Genomic DNA, 24,172 nt, shown 5'->3' on the forward strand with positions numbered 1-24,172 from the left:
AGTAATGAATCCCGGCTCCGTGTCCGAGTAAGGAATCCCGGCTCCGTGTCCGAGTAAGGAATCCCGGCTCCGTTTCCGAGTAAGGAGTCCCGGCTCTTTGTCCGAGTAAAGAATCCCGGCTCCGTGTCCGAGTAAGGAGTCCTGGCTCTTTGTCCGTGTCCAAGTTTCAAGTCAAGTCTAAGTCCAAGTTAAGTCAAGTCTGAGTTTGAGTCCTTGTTCCAGGTCAAGCCTAGTCCGAGTTCTAAGTCAAGAGCCAAGTCAAGACCCAGGTACTGAGTCCCTGCCAAGACCCAAGTTCCCAGTCAAGTCCAAGACCCAAGTCCTAGTCCAGGTTTTCCGGTTTGTTCTTCTACGTTTACATCCAGGTTGACATTTTGTCCTCACCACTTGGCCTCCCTGGTTACTCTTAATAAACATACTACTTCAGTGTCTGTATCCTGCATTTGGGTCCGCTTCCCAACAGTTGGTGCCAGACAGGGTGGTTTGAGTATCTCAGAAACTGTTGATCTCCTGGGATTCTCATGCACAACAATCTCTAGAGTTTACAGAGAATGGTGAAAAAAACAAAAACATCCACCAAGCTGTAGTCCTGTGAGCGAAGAAGTATTGTTAATAGGACATCTGAGGAGAATGACCAGACTGATTCAGTTGATAGGAAAGCAGCAGTAACTCACACACTACAAAAGTGGTGTGCAGAAGAACACGTCCAAATGCACAATGTGGTGAAACTTGATGCAGATGGCTGCAGCTGCAGAAGACCATGAATATACGCTAAGTGGCCACTTTATTAGGTGCAGGAGGTCCTAATAAAGCGGCCACAGTGTGTGTATGTTATCGCTTAAACTCCACTTAGCAGAATCAAGGTTAGTTAGATGGTGGGAATATGAACAAAGTTCAGGAGTAAAAGGATTTGAAGGTTTTGATACAGTCATCACTAAAAGCAAGTTAATGAAACTTTGTTAAAAAACTAAGTATTTCAGTTCATTTCTAAAAAAAGCAAATGTGTTCAATTTTGGAGGGTTACTTAAGAGTTTACGTTTTCTAATCTTTTTATCGAGGCTTCTTGATCCTGCTTCCATCGACAGGCTCTCATTAATGCTCAATTTTTTGGTCTACTTCCAAAGAATTATTCAGTGCAAGGAATGTCACTTGTGGCTATTTGCTGCAGGTAATGGCTGTCTCTGAGTTTTGAATGCCCAATCTATAGATGTCCCCACGTATGAACAATTTCCCATAACATTAACATTAGAAGTCTGACATACCAACAAACAGCAGAACTAGCTTCCTCTTTTTCCACTTTTAGTATAGTTCTTTCTTACCAACTTTATTTGTTTATGATGCTACTTCTTGTAATGGTTACTATATTGAAATATTGAATGATTTCTGTGTTTTGTGGGGTTTTTCTGACTTATGCACAATATCAATTTATTGACATCTATAAATAATGGAAGTTGTTATTTACACGGGGAAGGCCTGTATATGAATTATAATCAGTTACTTCTGTTAATTAGATGGTTGTTTGTTGAAAATCAATTAAACACACTTACCCTCCACAGTGATTAGCAAAGCCTTTTAATGCGCCTCATCTATTTCCCACAACTCTTCTCTGCCCCCTTCACCTGGTTCACAGCAAGGTTTGAAATCTTCTCATCATCACCTTCCACCCAACAGTCTCTGAATTCAATGGACCATTGTTCACACCTTCTACCACACTCAGTGAGATTCCACCACCAGATGCATTTTCCCTCCTACCTCTTTCAATATTGCAAATATCCCATACCTTTGATTACTTTGTGGTCCACTCTTTTTCCGCCATCAACCATTTCCCTTTTCATAGGACCTTCCCATGAAGGAGATGCAACATCTCCTCTTTTACCTGTTCACTTGGCACCATCTGGAGATACAAACAGTACTTATGGGAAGTGATTCACTTGAACTTCTTCTAATCTCATGTATGTTTTGAATGCTCACAATGTGATCACCTGCACATTAGTTATGACAACAAATGAGGGAGAAACAAATCAGAATTCAGATTTCTGAGATTCTCACTCTCAGACCTCCATGACAAAGCTGGGAGACTCTCTCCCTTTAATATCCTGACAGCTGCTTTCACACAGAGAGGAGGAAGCATAAATGACTAGTGGACTAAAATCTAGATGAAACTCACAGATTTAATGTGTTTTCCTTCTTTTCTTTCCTCTCTCTTCTGTTTCCTACCCATCTTCAATACAAGTCATGACTTCATTGGTGAGTTCACTACCAGTTACAGAGAGTTGTCCCGAGGCCAAAGTCAGTTCAACGTCTATGAGGTGAGTGCAGGCCAATACCTATTCTGTCTAGAAAAGAGTCTGTTCACTGTTTCAACCTGATAATGGCACAGTTTTAATCCATTGACCTAACCAGTGACCTTATGTAAAAGAGTTCTTACATTGGAATCCCTCCTTGTCAAATCTAAAAGCAGATGGTAAGATGATATGAAAGCACAGTTCAGAATCATAGTTTAACTTTTCATTTTTTGTTGTTATTTAATTCTGATAAAATGGAATATATTTTAATTAATAATAATAATTATTATATGGAGTGAGGAACATTCTTCCTTTCAAAACATGCTAGAAAGCTGAGAAAGAACAATATTATGCAAGAGCCATGTATACTATTGTTTGCTGTGGTATTTCAAATATTAACCAACATGGCAAAAATACAAGCAGTAATTTGACATGTGAACATGTTAGGAGATATTCTATCTTTGAAACCCCAACATCGTTTGTTGGTTTAGTTTTCGCTAGCAATTTATATTTCAGCAATATCTAGGCAACCCTATTGAAGACCAGTGGACTGCTTCTATACATACTGGCTGCCATATGCTAAATTGTACAAGTCCTTAGTCTATTTTCCTTGTAATGTTCATCTACATTGGTTCCCAGCTAGCCAAACTCTGCTCAGTCTTAATTCTTGTCTTAAAATCTCTCTGTTGCCTTACACCTCCTTATATCAGCACTCTTAAGCCAAACAAACTGCTCTTCTCAGAGCAAGCTAGTCTCTTGCTCATCCCTTGATTTGTCAGGGCCCTAATTCCTGGGCCTCAATTCCTGGGCCTTCATAAACCTCCCTGCCCATTTCTCTATTTTTCCTCCTTTGAAATACTCATACAATCTGTCAATTGGAGACCTCACCTAAAAGCCGCTAACTGGCTTCAGGATTCAAGATTCAAGATTGTTTAATGTCATTTCCAGTTCACAAGTGTAAAGAACAAAAAAATCTTTACTCCGGATCCAATGTAGCACAAAAAATAACAATATGATAAAGAACACAATAAAAATAATAAAACACAATAAATATGATAGCTTATATACATAAATTAATTGTATGTCCATAAAGTGACACTAGGCACAGGAGTGCCTGTACATAAAAAGTGGTTGTTGGGTTAGTGGGTGGAGGTGTTGATCAGTCTTACTGCTTGGCACAAGTCACTGTTTTTGAGTCTGTTGGTCCTGTCCTGGATGCTACTTAGCCTCTTCCCTTAGTGCCAGTTTTTGTCAGATCAACTTCCCAGGAAGTAAATGCCCTGGAATATTTTGTAATGTTAAAGTTGATATAGAAATCCAAGTTCTTCAACTTGTTCTCTTGGTGCGTTTCAGCATTTTTACCTGCACTGAACTTCCTCTGTTGCTGTTACACTTTATTCCACATGTGCTATTGTTTGACCTGGTTCTATATCAGTAATGAGCTGATCAGTATGAACAGTTTGCAAAACCAGCTTTTCATTGTACCTCAGTATAGATGACTATATTGGTACTGGTATTAATTTATTATCGTCACATATACCAAGATACAGTGCATGCTACTCATACAGGTCAAATCGTTACACAATGTATTGAGGCAGAATAAGGTAAAACAGAAACAATGCAAAATAAAGTGTAAATGCTACTGAGAAAGCGCAGTGCAGGTAAAAATAAAGTGCAAGATCATAATGAGACAGATTGTGAGGCAGAGTAAGAGCCCATTTCATCATACAAGAGGTCCAATCAAGAGTCTGATAACAGTGAGATAGAAGGTATCCTTGACCCTACTGATATATCCTTTCAAACATTTGTATCTTCTGCCTGATGAGAGAAGGGGAGGAGAGGGAATGTCTAGGATGGTTGGGGTCTTTGATTGGTTTGGCTTCTTTACTGAGGAATTGAGAAGTATAGACTTTCGAGTCCATAGAAGGGAGGTTGGTTTTTGTGATGTTCTGAGCTCTGTCCTCAATTCTCTGCAGTTTATTGTGATTACTTGCAGAGCAGTTGCTGTACCAGTGTTATGCTTTATGTGGTTCATCAACAATAGACAATAGACAGTAGGTGCAGGAGTAGGTCATTCAGCCCTTCTAGCCAGCACCACCATTCACTGTGATCATGGCTGATCATACACAATCAGTACCCCATTCCTGCCCTCTCCCCATATCCCTTGACCCCACTATCTATAAGAGCTCTATCTAACTCTCTCTTGAATGCATCCAGAGACTTGGCCTCCACTGCCTTCTGGGGCAGAGCATTCCACATATCCACCACTCTCTGGGTGAAAAAGTTTTTCCGCATCTCAGTTCTAAATGGCCTACCCCTTATTCTTAAACTGTGGCCTCTTGTTCTGGACTCACCCATCAGCGGAAACATGCTTCCTGCCTCCAGTGTGTCCAATCCATTAATAATCTTATATGTTTCAATCAGATCCCCTTTCATCCTTCTAAATTCCACTGTATACAAGCTCAGTCGCTCCAATCTTTCAACATATGGTAGACCCGCCATTCCAGGAATTAACCTTGTGAACCTACGCTACACTCCCTCAATAGCAAGAATGTCCTTCCTCAAATTTTGAGACCAAAACTGCACACAATACTGCAGGTGGGGTCTCACCAGGGTCCTGTACAGCTGCAGAAGGACCTCTTTACTCCTATACTCAATTCCTCTTGTTATAAACAAAAATTGGTGGGGGGGTCAAACGTTATGTTTTATAACTTCAAAATATTAAAATATTAAAACTAATTCAAAGGAAGACATGAGACTCCGGGAATGTCTAACTTGGTGTTTACTTTAAGCAAAGCAGGCAGGTATCATGTGGCGGTGTCATAATATAGCAATTCATGTAGTTATACCTATAACTTATAATTAATTATTTAAGTGAACAATAATACTTAAATCAAACAATTATGTACAAGTATTACTTAAATATTAAATACACACATTCCTCCCTGCTTAATTATAAACTCCAACACAATAGAGAATGCACCCTAACTATATACACAATACAGTATACTATATAACACAACTACTACATACAGACATGCACAATATAGTAAATTTTAAATTGTCCCATTTAGGCCTAAAGATTTAATTACAGTGAAGGATTTCTTACCCTTGTGGGATAACGTCTTTCCTGACAAGGAGGACGACTCCGCTTGGTAGGTGAGACTTGTGGCTGTGGAAACAATCTCAGGTTCTGTGCCGCCTTCAGTGGTGGTTGTGGGAATCGACTCTGAGACTGCTGGAAGTGGTACCCACCTTTCTTCTTCTTCCTGTTGGTGTATCTTGATCTTTGGAATGTGCATTTAGTTCACTGGAGTACTTTCTTATTAATCTTTTTAGTGTTTCTTTACGATCTGCTCTCTCCTCTTGTTTTCCTCATCCACAACATCATCTGATGAATCCTTGGTTTTCGTGACACCGATTACTCCTTTCTTTCTGGCCTTCCATTCACTCAGCTGGGTTTGTTTTTTGCATCTACTTTTACAAGCAGTGTTTACTTTCCCACTTAAAGTTCATGCAATAACCTTAATGCATGATTCTAATTCTTTACACTCACAAAAGCCAGACGCTTGCAAGTTTCCTGAAGCTCCTGGAACTCTCTCCCGGCTTAAAACCAAGGCACATTTTGCAAATAAGTGCTGATTAACATATCAGAATCTTTCTCAGATACGTTGCCTACAAAAACCGTTGTAGTCAGACCACTGCTTTCGTCACTTTCACAGTTCCTCTAAACAGCGTGCTTCATCCTTGGTCCAGCATGCTTTCCAGCCAGAGGCACAGAGGCTGACTTTATTGCGGAGATATGGTATTCAAATGGTGGATGGATCTCCAATCAAGTTGCAGTTGTCTCATTCATGTCTTCACAATGCTGGTGCCCCTGTTTTTTGCCACATACAAGCTCAACATGGCTTGGTGGTTGTTGTATTTCAGCAAAGCATATTTCTTATGACTTGGTTGGAACAGTTGAACTTTGAAGTAAACTGTATGCCTTTAAACACAATGAACTCAGCAAAATTGGTACTCATTTACCATAGGCTCTTCTATTTGCTTCAAAATATTGTTGAATTAGCTCAGTATACATATTCCAGTTATCTTCTGTATAATCAAATGTGTCAGCTTTTCAGGTGTAGCCAGCCATTTCTGCTTTTTTTTAACAACTATTATCAGCTGGTACTCACTCTTTATGAACCTGTGAATTCCCTGTTCCTGCCTTCTTTTAAAACTTCATCATGTCTTTCCTTCTGAAGAACACATACTGCACTGCTTTATTTTAAACTCTACATTCCTCACAACTTTTTTGTTGTTTGAACATCTTGCTGTGTTTAAACAAGTTGGTACTGTCTCAGGTTCATTTTAAAAAATACCTCGTCACCAATGTTATGCTATCTTACTTCAAAACAAGAAACTGATTCAAAGGAAGACACAAAAAGTCTGAGAATGCAGATCTAACTTCAAGTTTACTTTAAGTGAACCACAGACTTAACACTTAGTAGCTTTCTTCTCCATAATCTCACCTTGGTTGGGCAGGACAGGTTGTTGGTGATGTTCACTCCCAGGAATTTGAAGCTCTCAACCTTCTCAACTTTAACCCCATTGATGTACATGGGGTATGTACGTAACCCCATTAATATACATGGGGTATGTGCGTAACCCCATTAATATACATGGGGTATGTGCGTAACCCCATTAATATACATGGGGTATGTGTGTAACCCCATTAATATACATAGGGTATGTGCGTAACCCCATTAATATACATGGGGTATGTGCATAACCCCATTAATATACATGGGGTATGTGTGTAACCCCATTGACATACATGGAGCATGTGTGTAACCCCATTGACATACATGGAGTATGTGTGTAACCCCATTGACATACATGGACTATGTGTGTAACCCCATTGACACACATGGAGTATGTGTGTAACACTATTGACATACATGGAGTACATGTGTAACCCTATTGACATATATGGGGTATGTGTATAACACCATTGACATACATGGAGTATGTGTGTAACCCCATTGACACACATGGAGTATGTGTGTAACCCCATTGACACACATGGAGTATATGTGTAACACCATTGACATACATGGAGTACGTGCATGACCCCATTGACGTACATAGAGTACGTGCGTAACCCCATTGACGTACATGGAGTATGTGCGTAACCCCATTGACACACATGGAGTATATGTGTAACACCATTGACATACATGGAGTACGTGCATGACCCCATTGACGTACATAGAGTACGTGCGTAACCCCATTGACGTACATGGAGTATGTGCGTAACCCCATTGACACACATGGAGTATGTGTGTAACCCCATTGATGTACATGGGGTATGTGTGTAACCCCATTGACATACATGGAGTATGTGTGTAACACCATTGACATACATGGAGTACATGTGTAACCCTATTGACATACATGGGGTATGTGTATAACACCATTGACATACATGGAGCATGTGTGTAACACCATTGACATACATGGAGTATGTGTGTAACCCCATTGACATACATGGACTATGTGTGTAACCCCATTGACACACATGGAGTATGTGTGTAACACCATTGACATACATGGAGTACATGTGTGTAACCCCATTGACACACATGGAGTATGTGTGTAACCCCATTGACACACATGGAGTATATGTGTAACACCATTGACATACATGGAGTACGTGCATGACCCCATTGACGTACGTAGAGTACGTGCGCAACCCCATTGACGTACATGGAGTATGTGCGTAACCCCATTGACACACATGGAGTATGTGTGTAACCCCATTGATGTACATGGGGTATGTGTGTAACCCCATTGACGTACATGGGGTATGTGTGTAACCCCATTGACATACATGGGGTATGTGTGTAACCCCATTGACGTACATGGGGTATGTGTGTAACCCCATTGACATACATGGAGTATGTGTGTAACCCCATTGACACACATGGAGTATGTGTGTAACACCATTGACACACATGGAGTATATGTGTAACCCTATTGACATACATGGGGTATGTGTATAACACCATTGACATACATGGAGTATGTGTGTAACCCCATTGACACACATGGAGTATGTGTGTAACCCCATTGACACACATGGAGTATGTGTATAACCCCATTGACGTACATGGGGTATGTGCATAACCCCATTAATATACATAGGGTATGTGTATAACCCCATTAATATACATGGGGTATGTGTATAACACCATGGACACACATGGGGTATGTGCATAACCCCATTGATGTACATGGGGTATGTGTGTAACCCCATTGACGTACATGGGGTATGTGTGTAACACCATTGACGTACATGGAGTACGTGCGTAACCCCATTGACGTACATGGAGTACGTGCGTAACCCTATTGACATACATGGGGTATGTGTATAAACCCCTTCCTGAAGTCCTTTGCTTTGCTGACATAGAGGGAAACATTGCTGTCATGACAGCATGTCACTAATCTCCCTTTCTCCTTCCTGTAGTCCAACTCGTCGCTATTAGCGATAGGGTCCACTATGGTTTTACCATGAGCAAATCTGTAGATGGAGTTTCAAACATAATCAGGTCACACAGTCACAAGTGCACAGGGGGTAGGGTAGGGAGTTGAGGGTGGAACACCAGTCTTTAGAATCATCAGAGCTGAGGTGTTAGGGCTTATCTTTACTAATTGTGGCCTATCGATCGAGAAGTCATGGATCCTGGTGCATTGACTCCCAGGGTCTGGAGTTTGGTGATGAGTATGCTTAGAATTATTGAGTTAAAGGCAGAGCTCTAGTCGATAAACAACAGTCTGCCGTAAACAACATTAACTACATTACTGCCCATATGCTCCAAAGACGACTTTAGGGCCAGTGAGATGGCATCTGCCATTGACCAGTTTCAGTGGTAGGCAAATAGCAGGAGGTCAATTTTTCAGGAAGGCTGGAGTTGATGTGTGCAATAATAAGCTGATACCTATACTTTCCCTAAAGATTTTACTGCAATCCTGCCGCATACTGGGTTTCTTCTCAGGATGCCTCTACCTCACTGAACTGCAAGGATTCATTGGCAAACCTGCATTTCAAAGGTCCGTCTCTGTAGTGAGTATGGCAGGTGGAAGTCAGAGAAGAAAAAATGGCAGTGGTGAGGAAACGTGTACCTCAGGCCAGTCAGTCAATTTGCGTAACTTTAACCTTTTTCTGAGCTATTCTAGCTCGCAAGGAAGTTAGTATCAACCCTTATGATACAAAGACCTAAGGTGTTACGGAGTATTGTTCATCAAAATGGCCTTTTTTTTAATCTTCTTTGCACATTTTCAGTGAAATCTTGTAGGGTAATGTAATAGATGACAGACGACACATACTGTTCATAATAAAAACTGTTTTACATAATTCACAAATACCATCATTGAGCTGTGTTTGAGATAATGTCTGAACATATTGATGTCAAAGTAAGACAACTGCTTTTGGTTTATTCGTAATGGAAATAAAGGGCTTTGGCTTTTGTTAGGTACATAAACTGACTCTCATATGTTTTATTCTCAAAATCCTACACTGGGGATAATTCCAGAGTTACTCAACAACAAGTCGACCAATGCAGTTGCTTTGAAGCTACCAGAGTTTTGGGAACAACATGCTACCATGTGGTTTACATGGGTAAAAGCCCAGTTCTTGCTATGAATAATCACTGCAGCCAGGGTGGTGAGTCTCCTAGGAGACCTGCCTGCACATGGTAATTAGGTCACTTGCAAAACTCATCTGTTACAGACTTTGGGTCTGAGTGTGCCAAACAGTTGCTCTCCTTGCCTGGCCTGGGTGATGCTAGGCTTTCAGAACTAATGGATCACATGCTTACTCTCCTGGCCAATCACCATCTTTATTTTATTTTTAAAGAGCTCTTTATGCAACAAATGCCTGAACAAGTTCACACAGCCCTCACTAATTCACCCATGAAGGACTATAGGGAGCTTGCTAAAATGGCCAGGCAACATTGTATCATTCCTCCTCCTTTCCCTGTCTCAATAAGCTACCAGGAGACACAAGCTCACAGCTCCAAACCAGACAATGCAGTGACCATGCACACTTTGGCACAAATGCCAACCGTGCAACTTCAACAGTGCCAGTGCACAGGTCTGTGAACAATGTGGGATCCAGCTGCCAGGGTTGTCTATTGTTCATTTTGACACCCTTTCAGGATGACTCTTCCTGTGTGACCCAAGTGCTGAAGAGAATATGCTGCCAGCATCGTCCATTGATTATAAGGCAGAGAGCCACAGACCCTCACTGGAGGCTGCCAATGGCAACAGAATCCAGACTTATTGGACACAGTGTGTGACACTCTGCTTCAGTGTATGACGCCACACATTTGTCTCAGCTAAAGTTGCTAGAACTCAGCTCAGTGGAAGTTCCCTGTGCTCCAAAGGACTGTTAGTAGATCTTAAGAACCACTGGCTTGTGGACACAAAGGACTTTGTGTATTAGCCGGTACCCCCAGTAAGTTCCTCACAAGAACTCTGTCTAGTGCTAGACCCACCACATGACAATTCACTCACCTACTGGGCAAATTCTCAAACCTCACCAAGCCTACATTTTCAATTGCAATTACAAAGCATGGGGTTGAGCACCACATTTCCACAGCTGGCTTGCTGGTCCACACTCATGCACATTGACCAGACTCAGAAAAGCTGACCAGTGCGAAGGCTGAGTTTGCCAACATAGAAATATGGCACGGTAAGTAGGTCAAATAGCCTTTTGGTCTTCGCTCCTCCTTATGGTCCCCAAGCCCGATGGTGATTGCTGTCCATGCAGCAATTACCACTGCCTTATTGAGGCCACCAACCTAATCCATACCCAGTCCCACATATTCAAGACTTTTCGGTGCATTTAGCCAGAATGATAATTCTGTTCTAAAGTGGACATAGTCAGGAGCTACCATCAGGTGCCCGTGTGCACTGAGGACATTCCCAAAGCTCATTGTCCCTTTAAGTTCTGTGCATGCCACTTAGGCTGAAGAATGCAGCACAGACTTTCCAATGGCTGATAGACCCTGCATTAAAGACTTAGATTTTCTTTTTGTTTACCTCAATGACATACTTCTCGCAGGTGCATCCAAATCTCATCATGTATCTCATCTCTGCACACTTTCAGAGAGCTTAAGCAAACATGGGTTGATTATTAACCTGCTAAATGTCAGTTTGGGATGTCAACCATTGACTTTCTTGGCCAACGCATGTTCACAGAAGGTGCAATTCCTTTCCCATCAAAGGTAGCTACTATTATGGATCTCCCACTGCCTCAAACTACTAAAAAACTGCAGGGGTTTTTAGACATGGTGACTTTCTACTATCGCTTATTCCATGAGCTGCTGAACTGATGCTGCCCCTTGTCTAGTTTGCTTAAAGGCAATGCCCCTTGACTGGTCAGGGCATGATCAGGGCATTTGATGATATCAAACAAGATCTTTCTCACATGACTGTAATGGCAGACCAGACCCCCAACTGCCATCAGCACTGATGCTTCAAATTATGCTGTGGGTGCTGTGACTGAACAGCTGGTTGGAGACGTGAAGCAGAACACAAGAACGTAAGAAATAGCAGCAGGAGCAGGCCATCCAGCCCATTGAGCCTGCCCCACCATTCAATAATATAATGGCTGATCTGTCCATAAACTCAGCCTCACCAGCACCCTGTACAGTTGCAGCATAACCTCCCTGCTCTTAAATTCAATCCCTCTAGCAATGAAGGCCAACATTCCGTTAGTCTTCTTAATAACCTGTTGTACCTGCAAGCCAACTTTTGTGAGCTGCTCCCTTCACATTATCTATGCAAGCAGTTTCACTGCTCCTGAAAGGCTGCTTTGAAGGCTCCCCTAACTGATGAATGTTGGCATGGTTGTTTCCCATGGGTCATGTTAGGGCTCAGAATTGCTCCAAATGAGGATCTGTAGTCGTCCACAGCTGAGATGGTATACAAGTGCCAGGTGATTTCTTTCTACCATGACACACACCAATATCCCCTTAGGCCCCCTTACGATGGCCCATTTCACAGCTTGGACAGAGAGAAAAGGTTTTTATCACAGATTAGAAGGGTAACCCAAATATCTACTTAAACCTGAACCTACTTAAGCTGACCCACCAAAATTTGGAGTATTCCGCTACCACGCCCCTGCCGTCGCAACGTGATCATGGGAGTATCAATGCATCTGCAGTTCCTCCACCAATAGAACACAGGATCCAAGCCGAGTGGCTCGTCCCAGCTCCAGACAGGCTCACAATGCGGGTTTTAGTGAATTCTGTGGCAGCCTATGTAGGGTAACATAATTGGGAGAAATATACAAAATTCACAACCACCATTCATTATCACCAGCATATGTTGAGAAATGTATTAACTTAGCAGCAGCAGTTCAATGCAATACATAAGCTAGAAGAAAAAATAAGAATAATAAATAAATAAGAATTAATTACTGTATGCATATATTGAATAGATTAAAATTATGCAAAAGCAGAAATAATATATATTAAAAAAGTGAGGTAGTGTCCAAGGATTCAAACTCCATTTAGGAATCAGATGGCAGAGCGGAAGAAGCTGTTCCTGAATCACTGAGTGTGTGCCTTCAGGCTTCTGTATCTCCTACCTGATGGTAACAGTGAGAAAAGGCCATGCCCTGGGTGCTGGAGGTCTTTAATAATGGACGCTGCCTTTCTGAGACACTGCTCCCTAAACATGTCCTGGGTACTTTGTAAACTAGTACCCAAGATGGAGCTGATTAAATTTACAACCCTCTGCAGCTTCTTTTGGTCCTGTGCAGTAGCCCCTCCATACCAGACAGCGATGCAGCCCTTCAAAATACTCTCCATGGTACAACTATAGAAATTTTTGAGTGTATTTGTTGACATAACAAATCTCTTCAAACTCCTAACATAGCCACTGCCTTGCCACCCTGGCAGTGCATTCCAGGTTCCGACCACTCTCTGTGTAAAAACCTGTCACACTCCATTGTCCATTGAACTTTCTTCCTCTCATCTTAAATGCATGTGTTCCAGTATCAGTCATATTGCCCTTGGAAAAAGATGCCAGCTGTTTATCCTACCTGTGCTTTTAATAATTCTGCTGCCCCTAGTTTGTCCAACCTCTCCTCATAGCACATGCCTCTAATCCAGGCAGCATCCCAGTGAACCCCTCCACATCCTCTATATCGCCCCACTGGAGATTTATAACAAACTTAAGAATGGAATGGTTTGAAAGAGTCACAGCATTTTCCTCTTGACACTTGAATCCTGGGGGGACCAATATCCTAGCAGGGAGGTTTGCTAGGGCTACAGGGCAGACTTTAAACTAGTAAGATGGGGGGGGCGGGAATCAATTTGAGGAGACTATGGGAGAGGAGGTTAGTTCACCAGTAGAGCAAGTAAATAGACTGTGTGTGAGGGAGGAAAGGCAGGTGATGGAGAAGGGATGCGCTCAGCCCGAAGATGTAGGGGAAAAGAAAGAAAAGGATAATAAATTTGAATGCATTGTTAGGGATGAAAAGAGAGGAGGGGGTGGAGAGTATCTTAAATGTATCTATTTTAATGCTAGAAGCTTTGTAATGATGGTGGATGAGCTTAAAGCGTGGATTGATACCTGGAATTATGATGTTGTAGCTATTAGTGAAACATGGTTGCAGGAAGGGTGTGATTAGCAACTAAATATTCCTGGATTTAGTTGCTTCAGGTGTGATAGAGTAGGAGGGGCCAGAGGAGGAGGTGTTGCATTGCTTGTCCGAGAAAATCTTATGGCGGTGCTTTGGAAGGATAGATTAGAGAGCTCCTCTAGGGAGGCTATTTGGGTGGAATTGAGGAATGGGAAAGGTGTAGTAACACTGATAGGAGTGTATTATAGGCCACCTAATGGGGAGCGTGAGTTGGAAGAGCAAATGTGTAAGGAGATAGCAGATATTTGTAGTAAACACAAGGTGGTGATTGTGGGAGATTTTAATTTTCCACACGTAGACTGGGAAGCTCATTCTGTAAAAGGGCTGGATGGTTTAGAGTTTGTGAAATGTGTGCAGGATAGTTTTTTGCAACAATACATAGAAGTACCGACTAGAGATGGGGCAGTGTTGGATCTCCTGTTAGGGAATGCGATAGGTCAGCTGACAGATGTATGTGTTGGGGAGCACTTCGGGTCCAGTGATCACAATAGCATTAGCTTCAATATAATTATGGAGAAGGACAGGACTGGACCTAGAGTTGAGATTTTTGATTGGAGAAAGGCTAACTTTGAGGAGATGCGAAGGGATTTAGAGAGAGTAAGTCAAGTTGTTTTATGGGAAGGATGTAATAGAGAAATGGAGGTCATTTAAGGGTGAAATTATGAGGGTACAGAATCTTTATGTTCCTGTTAGGTTGAAAGGAAAGGTTAAAGGTTCGAAAGCACCATGGTTTTCAAGGGATATTAGAAATTTGGTTCAGAAAAAGAGGGATGTCTACAATAGATATAGGCAGCATGGAGTAAAGGAATTGCTCGAGGAATATAAAGAATGTAAAAGGAATCTTAAGAAAGAGATTAGAAAAGCTAAAAGAAGATAGGAGGTTGGTTTGGCAAATAAGGTGAAAGTAAATCCAAAAGGTTTCTACAGTTATATTAAAAGCAAGAGGATAGTGAGGGATAAAATTGGCCCCTTAGAGAATCCGAGTGGTCAGCTACGTGTGGAGCCGAGGGAGATGGGAGAGATTTTGAACGATTTCTTGTCTTTGGTATTCACTAAGGAGAAGGATATTGAATTGTGTAAGGTGTGGGAAACAAGTAAGGAAATCATGGAACCTATGACGATTAAAGAGGTGGAAGTACTGGCACTTTTAAGAAATTTAAAAGTGGATAAATCTCCGGATCCTGACAGGATATTCCCCAGGACCTTGAGGGAAGTTTGTGTAGAAATAGCAGGAGCTCTGATGGATGTCATTAGAAACGGGGATTGTGCCGGAGGATTGGCGTATTGCTCATGCGGTTCCATTGTTTAAAAAGGGTTCTAGAAGTAAGCCTAGCAATTATGGACCTGTCAGTTTGACATCAGTGGTGGGTAAATTAATGGAAAGTATTCTTCGAGATAGTATTAATAATTATCTGGATAGACAGGATCTGATTAGGAGTAGCCAGCATGGATTTGTGCGTGGAAGGTCATGTTTGACAAACCTTATTGAATTTTTTGAAGAAGTTACAAGGAATGTTGACAAGGGTAAAGCAGTGGATGTAGTCTATATGGACTTCAGCAAAGCCTTTGACAAAGTTCCACATGGAAGGTTAGTTAAGAAGGTTCAGTCGTTAGGTATTAATGCTGGAGTAATAAAATGGATTCAACAGTGGCTAGATGGGAGATGCCAGAGAGTAGTGGTGGATAATTGTTTATCGGGATGGAGGCCGGTGACTAGCGGGGTGCCTCAGGGATCTGTTTTGGGCCCAAGGTTGTTTGTAATATACATAAATGATCTGGATGATGGGGTGGTAAATTGGATTAGTAAGTATGCCGATGATACTAAGGTAGGAGGTGTTGTGGATAATGAGGTGGGTTTTCAAAGCTTGCAGGGAGATTTATGCCAGTTAGAAGAATGGGCTGAACGTTGGCAGATGGAGTTTAATGCTGAGAAGTGTGAGGTTCTACATTTTGGCAGGAATAATCCAAATAGAACATACAGGGTAAATGGTAGGGCATTGAGGAATGCAGAGGAACAGAGAATTCTAGGAATAACAGTGCATAGTTCCCTGAAAGTGGAGTCTCATGTAGATAGGGTGGTGAAGAAGGCTTTTGGAATGCTGGCCTTTATAAATCAAAGCATTGAGTACAGAAGTTGGAATGTAATGTTAAAATTGTACAAGGCATTGGTAAGGCCAAATTTAGAATATTGTGTGCAGTTCTGGTCACCGAATTATAGGAAAGATATCAATAAATTAGAGACAGTGCAGAGACGATTTACTAGGATGATACCTGGGTTTCAGCACTTAAGTTACAGAGAAAGGTTGAACAAGTTAGGTCTCTATTCATTGGAGCGTAGAAGGTTGAGGGGGGATTTCATCGAGGTATTTAAAATTTTGAAAGGGATAGATAGAGTTGACATGAATAGGCTGTTTCCATTGAGAGTAGGGGAGATTCAAATGAGAGGACATGATTTGAGAGTTAGGGGGCAGAAGTTTAAGGGAAACACGAGGGGGTATTTCTTTACTCAGAGAGTGATAGCTGTGTGGAATGAGCTTCCTGTAGAAGTAGTAGAGGCCAGTTCAGTTGTGTCATTTAAGGTAAAATTGGATAGGTATATGGACAGGAAAGGAGTGGAGGGTTATGGGCTGAGTGGGACTAGGTGAGATTAAGAGTTCGGCATGGACTAGGAGGGCCGAGATGGCCTGTTTCCGTGCTGTGATTGTTATATGGTTATATATGTTATATGAGGAAATCCTCCTTCTAAAGCCCATCACGCCTACAGGGACATAGGCCACTGAGAGCAGTTGCTGTCCCAGGCCTGTCTTTCAAGTCCAGTTAGAACCCACCTATACATCTTCAGAATCAGAACCAGGTTTAATATCACCGGCATGTGTCGTGAGGTTTGTTAACTTAGCAGCAGCAGTTCAGTGAGATACACAGTATAGAAGGATAAATCAATCAATCAATTACAGTACAGTATACGTATGCTGAATAGATTAAAAATTGTACATAAATAGAAATAATATATATTAAAAAAGTGGGGTAATGTTCATGGGTTCAATGTCCATTTAGGAATTGGATGGCAGAGGGGAAGAAGCTATTCCTGAATCGCTGAGTGTGTGCCTTCAGGCTTCTGTATCTCCTACCTAATGGTAACAGTGAGAAAAGGGCATGCCCTGGGTGCTGGAGGTCTTTAATAATGTACGCTGCCTTTCTGAGACACCGCTCCCTGAAGATGTCCTGGGTACTTTGTAAGCTAGTACCCAAGATGGAAATGGCTAAATTTACCACCCTCTGCAGTTTCTTTCAGTCCTGTGCAGTAGCCCACCCATACCAGACAATGATGCAGTTGTCAGAATGCTCTCCAAGGTACATCTATAGAGGTTTTTGAGTGTTTTTGTTGATATACCAAATCTCTTCAAACTCCTAATAAGGTATATCCACTGCCTTGCCTTCTTTATAACTACATTGGTATGTTGGGACCAGCTTAGGTCCTCAGAGATCTTGACACCCAGAAACTTGAAACTGCTCACTCTCTCCACTTCTGAGGATCCTCTGTGAGGATTGGTGTGTGTTCCTTCATCTTATCCTCCCTGAAGTCTACAATCAGCTGTTTCGTCTTACTGACATTGAGTGCCAGGTTGTTGCTGCGGCACCACTCCTCTAGTTGGCATATCTCACTCCTATATGCCCTCTCGTCACCACCTGAGATCCTACTAACAATGGTTGTATCATCAGCAAATTCATAGATAGCAGTTGAGCTATGCCTAGTCACACAGTCACGTCTATATAGAGTACAGCAGTGAGCTGAGCACACACCCCTGAGGTGCACCAGTGTTGATCATCAGCAGGGAGGAGATGTTATCTCCAATCTACACAGATTGTGGTCTTCCAGTTAGGAAGTCGGGGATCCAATTGCAGAGGGAGGTGCAGAGGTCCAGGTTCTGTAACTTCTCAATCCAGATTTTGGGATTGATGGTATTAAATGCTGAGCTATAATCGATGAACAACATCCTGGCATAGGTGTTTGTGTTGTCCAGGTGGTCTAGAGCCATGTGGAGAGCCATTGATATTGTGTCTGCTGTTGACCTAGTGTGGCGATAGGCTAACTGCAATGGGTCCAGGTCCTTGCTGAGGCAGGAGTTCAGTCTAGCCATGACAGCCTCTCAAAGCATTTCATCACTGTCGATGTGAGCGCTACTTGGCAATAGTCATTAAGGCAGCCCACATTATTCTTCTTAGGCACTGGTATAATTGCTGCCTTTTTGAAACAAGTGGGAATTTCTGCCTGTAACAATGAGAGGTTGAAAACTCCTGCCAGCTTGTTGGCACCGGTTTTCAGAGCCTTACAAGGTATTCCATCAAGACTTTCTGCCTTGTGAGGTTCACTCTCTTTAAAGACGCCTAACATCGACTTCTGAATCAGAGATCACAGGGTCATCAGGTGCAGCAGGGATCTCCACGGCTGTAGTTGTGTTCTCCCTTTCCAAGCGTGCATTGAAGGCGTTGAGTTCATCTGGTAGGGAAGCATCACTGCCATTCATACTATTGGATTTCGCTTTGTAGGAAGTAATGTCTTGCAAACCCTGCCAGATGTTGCCTCCAACCTCATTTGAAATTGTCTCTTCACCCTTGCCATAGCCCTCCGCAAATCATACCTGGTTTTCTGGTACAGGCCTGGGTCGCCAGACTTGAATGCCACAGATCCAACCTTCAGCAGATGACGTATCTCCTGGTTCATCCATGGCTTTTGGTTTGGGAATGTACAGTAAGTCTTTGTAGGCACACACTCATCCACACAGGTTTTAATGAAATTGGTAACAACTGCAGCATACTCATCCAGATTCGAAGATGAATCCCTGAATACAGTCCAGTCACTGATTCAAAGCAGTCCTGTAGGCGCTCCTGTGCTTCCCTTCTCCAAACCTGCTTGGTCCTCACTAATGGTGCTGCAGTCTTCAGTCTCTGTCTGTACTCAGGGAGTAAAGTACAGCCAGGTGATCAGACTTCCCAAAGTGAGGGTGTGGAATAGCACAGTAGCCATTTTAGATGGTGGTGTAACAATGGTCCAGTGTGTAGTTTCCTCTGGTATTGCAAGTGATTTTTTTCAGACTGGCCTGGTTAAAATCCCCCAAAACGTTGGTGAAGGCATTAGGGTGCACTGTTTCATGCATGTTGATCCCATTGCTCAGATCATCTAACGGCTGATTGACATTGGCCTGAGGTGGAATGTAAACTGCTACCAGAATGACCCCGGAGAACTCCTGAGGTGGGTAAAAAAGATAGCACTTAACTGCCGGATATTCACAGTCTGGTGAGCAGAATTGGGACAGCACTGATATGTTTGTGCATCAAGAAGAGTTGATCATCAGTCATTCTCCTCCACCTCTACTTTTGAGAGACTCTATGGATCTATCCTGACAGTGTATAGTAAACCCGTCGATCTGAATCGCTGCGTCTGATGTGGAAAGGGTTAGCCAGGATTCCATGAAACGAAGGATCCACGCGGTCCTAACATCCCTCTGATTCAGCACCCTGGCTCTGAGATCATCGATCTTAGTCACCAGAGGCTGCACGTTTGCCAGCAAGCTAGTCGGAATTGGGAGTTTAAACCCGTTTCCTTAAACACACTTGTATCCCTGATCTGCAGCCACACCTTCTCTGTGGAATCCTACGAGGATGCATCTGTCCACAATCAGTATTGCTTCTGTCAGTTTTAAGCAGCGATTAGTTCATTTAAGTGCATTAAGACATCTTTGTTGACTGTACTGACCTTGGTAGCAGTTGTGCTTTTCAGCTGTATCGGGCTGAAACGAGAATATTTAACTGTATCCATTGACAGATCTGCTGCCCCTCAGCACCCCACTTGCTGTATGTTTCTTATGTTCCAGAGCCCACTGTATTAGGTAAAGTATGAAATTTAGCCCTGAGGATTTAAAGTACAGCATGAAGCTACAAAAGGAAACCCTGGAGCAAGCAATAGCAGAATGATGAAGCACTTCAGGCATCATCAAATACAGATTGTATACGTCACCATATACAGGCCTGAGGGTAAGTTTCTTGCTGGCAATCATAGTGAATACAAGAAAAACAATAGAATCAATGAATGACCACACCCAAAAATGGTGAACAAGTCATCAATGAGCAAAAAATAACAAACTGTGCAAATACTAAAAGAAAGAGAAAGAAAAGAAATAATACTAATAAAGAAATAAATAAGCAAGCAAACAAATAAACGAACAATAAATATCAGGAACATGAGATGAAGAGTGTTTGAAAATGAGTCCATAGGTTGTGGGAACAGTTTAGTATTGGAGTGAGTGAAGTTATCAGGAGCCTGATGGCTGAGGGGCAGTAACTGTTCATGTGGAGTCATACAGAGTCAAAGTCCAGGATACATTCAGTCTGGCTCAGGGATCTATCCACCTTAAGGCAATTCCTCATAATAAACCTGATGCTGATGCTACACACCCAAAATGCCGGAAGAACTCAGCAGGCCAACCAACATCTATGGAAGTGAGTAAAACAGTCGACATTTCGGGCCGAGATGCGTCTTCAGGACTCGGCCTGAAAGGACTAATTGTCTTGCTGGTTTTGTTTGCCTCAGTAAGATTTCTTGAGGTATTTGTGTACATTAAAGGTTCTCTTAAATGCTAATTTAGCTCAGCTTTGTTTCCTGCTGTTGAGTGCGGTCAATGTACAAAGCTAATTCTTGTCTTTAGAAGGAACATGACAGCTCTTTAAGAACACTCCAAAGTTCAAAAAGCTAATGTGACTGAGTATTCAATAATATTTTATGAATGATAATAATATTATAAAAATTCAGAGAGCAAACACCCATTTAAATATAATAGCCTCCAGCCTAACGGCATGAATATCAATTTCTACTGCTGGTAAAAAAAATGTCACCCCTCTCCCCTCTTCTTCTATTCCCCACGCTCTCCCTTTTCATCTTCTCACTTGCCTAACCTCGCCCCCCCGGTGCCCCTCCTTCTTCCCTTTCGCCAGTGGCCCACTCTCCTCTCCTATCAAATTCCTTCCTCTCCAGCCCTTAACCTTCTCCACTCCCCTGGCTTCACCTATCACCATCTAGCTTAACCTCCTTACCCCATTGCCACGTTTTTATTCGGTCATCTCCCACTTCCTTTCCTGTCCTGAAGAAGGGTCTTGGCCTAAAATATCGACTGTTTATTCATTTCCATAGATGCCAAGTTCCTCCAGCATTTTGTGTGTGCTGTTTCAAATATAACAGCTCCATTATTCTCGCAATTCACTTCAATTAACTTCTCGGTGCAATTTTCTTAGACATGGAGTGTGAAGTGCATAAAGCTAGATTTAACTGTAATCTCCTGTTTTTAGCCCTACAATAATTTAATGGAGAGGAATATGCATTATTGATCCCGGCTCTTTGGGCTTACTGTGCATTTTCTGAATAGCTCTCCTTCATTCCTGTCTTTTAATGGTGAGCAGATCTGTAAATGTGTGGTAGCAGAGCAAAGCTGCCAGGTCTAAAGAGATCCAGCTCTGAAGCAACCCTAATAAATTGCCATTCTCTGAAACAGCTAATTGCATTTGCTAAGCAGGCTGAGAAGCACCTGATGTATCTGCAGCCCATACAGATGACCAGGCCAGAGTGTCCACATGGTGGCTGCTGTGCAACATTGGGCATCTCTGCTGCCCTGGAATCATTTGCTCCACATCCATACCTGTATTTTTATATAATTCGGTGTATTATTGAACCTGGTTCTTTGGACTTACTACAATCAGGACTGCAATGTTTTGTAAATGGTGAGAAAATATTTTGATGTGAAGAAGAAAGTTGACCTGATCCTGATTCAACTAGGTTGCGGCCAGCCTCTTTCGAGTGACATTTTCTGAGTCTGCTGAATAAGTACCTAGATTTCTGACTCATGTTCCGCCTCTACATTAGTTGGCACTATGGACGTCGCCCATCACCTGGGCGTCTTCTCAGTGTTTTCATTATAATTGTCTAGATGGTCCCAAAACCTTCTCATTATTCAACCTGACTGCTACACTGCTGTTAACTGCAAGCAATTGTATCATATCCTGATGAAGGGTCTCAGTCTGAAACATGGACTGTTTATTCCTCTCCATAGATGCTGCCTGACGTGCTGAATTCTTTCAGCATTTTATTTATTACTCTGGATCTCCAGCATCTGCAGAATCTCCTGTGTTTATGAAGCTAACCTTCTTCTTTAGAATTCAGTGGCCATTCCAATCTCCAACCAAAGCCTTGCAGTCCTATCACATCTAGTCTTGGATGGTGGTTAACAACTGGAAAACTAGCTGGAGGGAGAGACTTTAACGGTTCTATCCTCAGTGTTGGTGAGCGCTAAGGGCAAGGCTGGGGCATTTCCAAACATGTTGAACCAGAAGTGCTGATCCATCTCACGTCCTTGTGATCGTCTCAACATCACAGAAGTCACCCTTTGACAATTCAATTCAGTCCATGGGATGTCAAGAAATGGCTAAGAGGACATGGTGTCCTTGCAGTAGCAGGTAACGGCAGTGCGGAAGAGCTGCCATTCAGAGCCAGCCGCGCTGTTCAAGTACAGTACTGAGTCTGCGCTTGCCTCTCTGCTTAATTTGTTACTCCTCTCATAACAGAACTTTATTCCCCTCCATTGATGCCGCCTGACTTGCTGAGTACCTGCAGCTCTTCGTCTGTGTTACTCAAGATTTCTCTGCATCTGCAGAATCTCCTGTGTTTACAAAACTGCCAAATGGGGAAGCTTGTCCAAGAACTCTGTTTCCCAATAAGCAGGGCAAATCACCAGGCAATCAGTGACAAAACAGGCCCAGCAGCCTCCCTGGTAGTCACAATGCCACCATTAAGCCTATTACCCTCCAAGCCCTACTCTTTCATGTAACTATCCAAATGCCTCTTAAGTATTGGAATTGTACCTGCCTCGGCCACTTACTCTGGCAGCCAACGCCAGGTGCTCACAATCCTCTAAGTCAGGAGTTCCCAACCTGGGGTCAATGGACCCACCAGTTAATGGTGGGAACCCCTGCTCTAAGTCCACACTCAATCATTTGCAAACAGATGCAAAACAAGATCAGCAGCGCTGACAAGCAGCAGATGGTCTCCAATAACCAGCCCACAGATCCCAGTGAGGAACTCTTTGTGATATCAAAGTAACATTCAATGAGGCAGATTCAAAGCTCAAAGTAAATTTATTATCAGAATAGATATATGTGCCACCATGTACAAACTTGAGTAAATGTAGAAAACCCACTGTAATCAATGGAAGACCACCCCCAATAGGATAGACAAACAACCAATGTGCAAAATTTAAATAGACATCAAGGGGAAAGCACTCCAATGGATGAAATTAAAGAAAGATGGATGTGCCAATGGCTGAATAAGAAAATATATTTAGGTGCTTTTATGTTCTGTTTAGATTAAATTAATTTATTTAACCTTGCAAAATAATATGAATAATATGAATCTTTCAGTAAAACCAAAATATAAATTTACAGCTCAGCTGCAGCAAGGCTTATGAACTTCAGCTGGTTGCTAATAGAATTGTAGAGTTATTACTGTCACACATCAGTGTCAAAACATCACAAGCTTTTATTAAAGCCAGAAATTCTTAAAAATATGAATACTCTTTGGTGGCATGGGGAACTGACGTGCAATTATTGCCTGTTCTTGAAGATGACGGCAAGCTTCCATCGTGATCTACTTTGGATCTTCTTATGAAGAGGAGTGATAATGGAATAAAAGAGATCGATGTGTCAGCTTAGAGGGATAATATAGGTACTCCCCAATTGAATGATTGGGTACAGGTTCATAGTCAGACACAATAGGTTTCCACGTGGAGTGTCGGTACAGTATTGGTATTGGTTTATTTATGTCAAATGTACCCAGGTGCAGTGAAGAACATGTCTTGCATACCTTTTATACAGATTAAATTATTACGCAGTGAATTGAGCTAGAATAAGGTACAACAATAACAAACCAGAATAAAGTGTAAGACATATCAAAAAAATGCAGTAGATGTAACAATAAAGTACAACATCATAACGAGGTAGATTGTGAGGTAAAGAGACCACCTTTATCATGCAAGAAGTTTGCTCAGGAACCTGATGACAGTGCGATAGAAACTGTCCGTAAGCATTCTGTCTCAAAATGGAGACAGGTGAGCTTTGCTGTAAGAGAGTTGTAGAGAAAACTCCACAG

At 42.1% G+C, this 24,172-nt stretch overlaps 1 protein-coding gene across 2 annotated transcripts in view; it reads left to right on the top strand.

Moving 5' to 3' along the window:
- The window catches only part of LOC132378073 (copine-9-like), a 643,860-nt gene that overhangs the window by 518,898 nt on the left and 100,790 nt on the right, over positions 1-24,172 (top strand). For both annotated transcript variants that reach the window (XM_059944788.1, XM_059944789.1), the window contains one exon: positions 2,234-2,309. In XM_059944788.1, coding sequence (XP_059800771.1) covers positions 2,234-2,309 — 76 coding nt within the window. The remainder of the gene's footprint in view (positions 1-2,233; positions 2,310-24,172) is intronic.

This window comes from Hypanus sabinus, chromosome 19, assembly GCF_030144855.1.
Source record: "Hypanus sabinus isolate sHypSab1 chromosome 19, sHypSab1.hap1, whole genome shotgun sequence".
Lineage (NCBI taxonomy): Eukaryota > Metazoa > Chordata > Chondrichthyes > Myliobatiformes > Dasyatidae > Hypanus > Hypanus sabinus.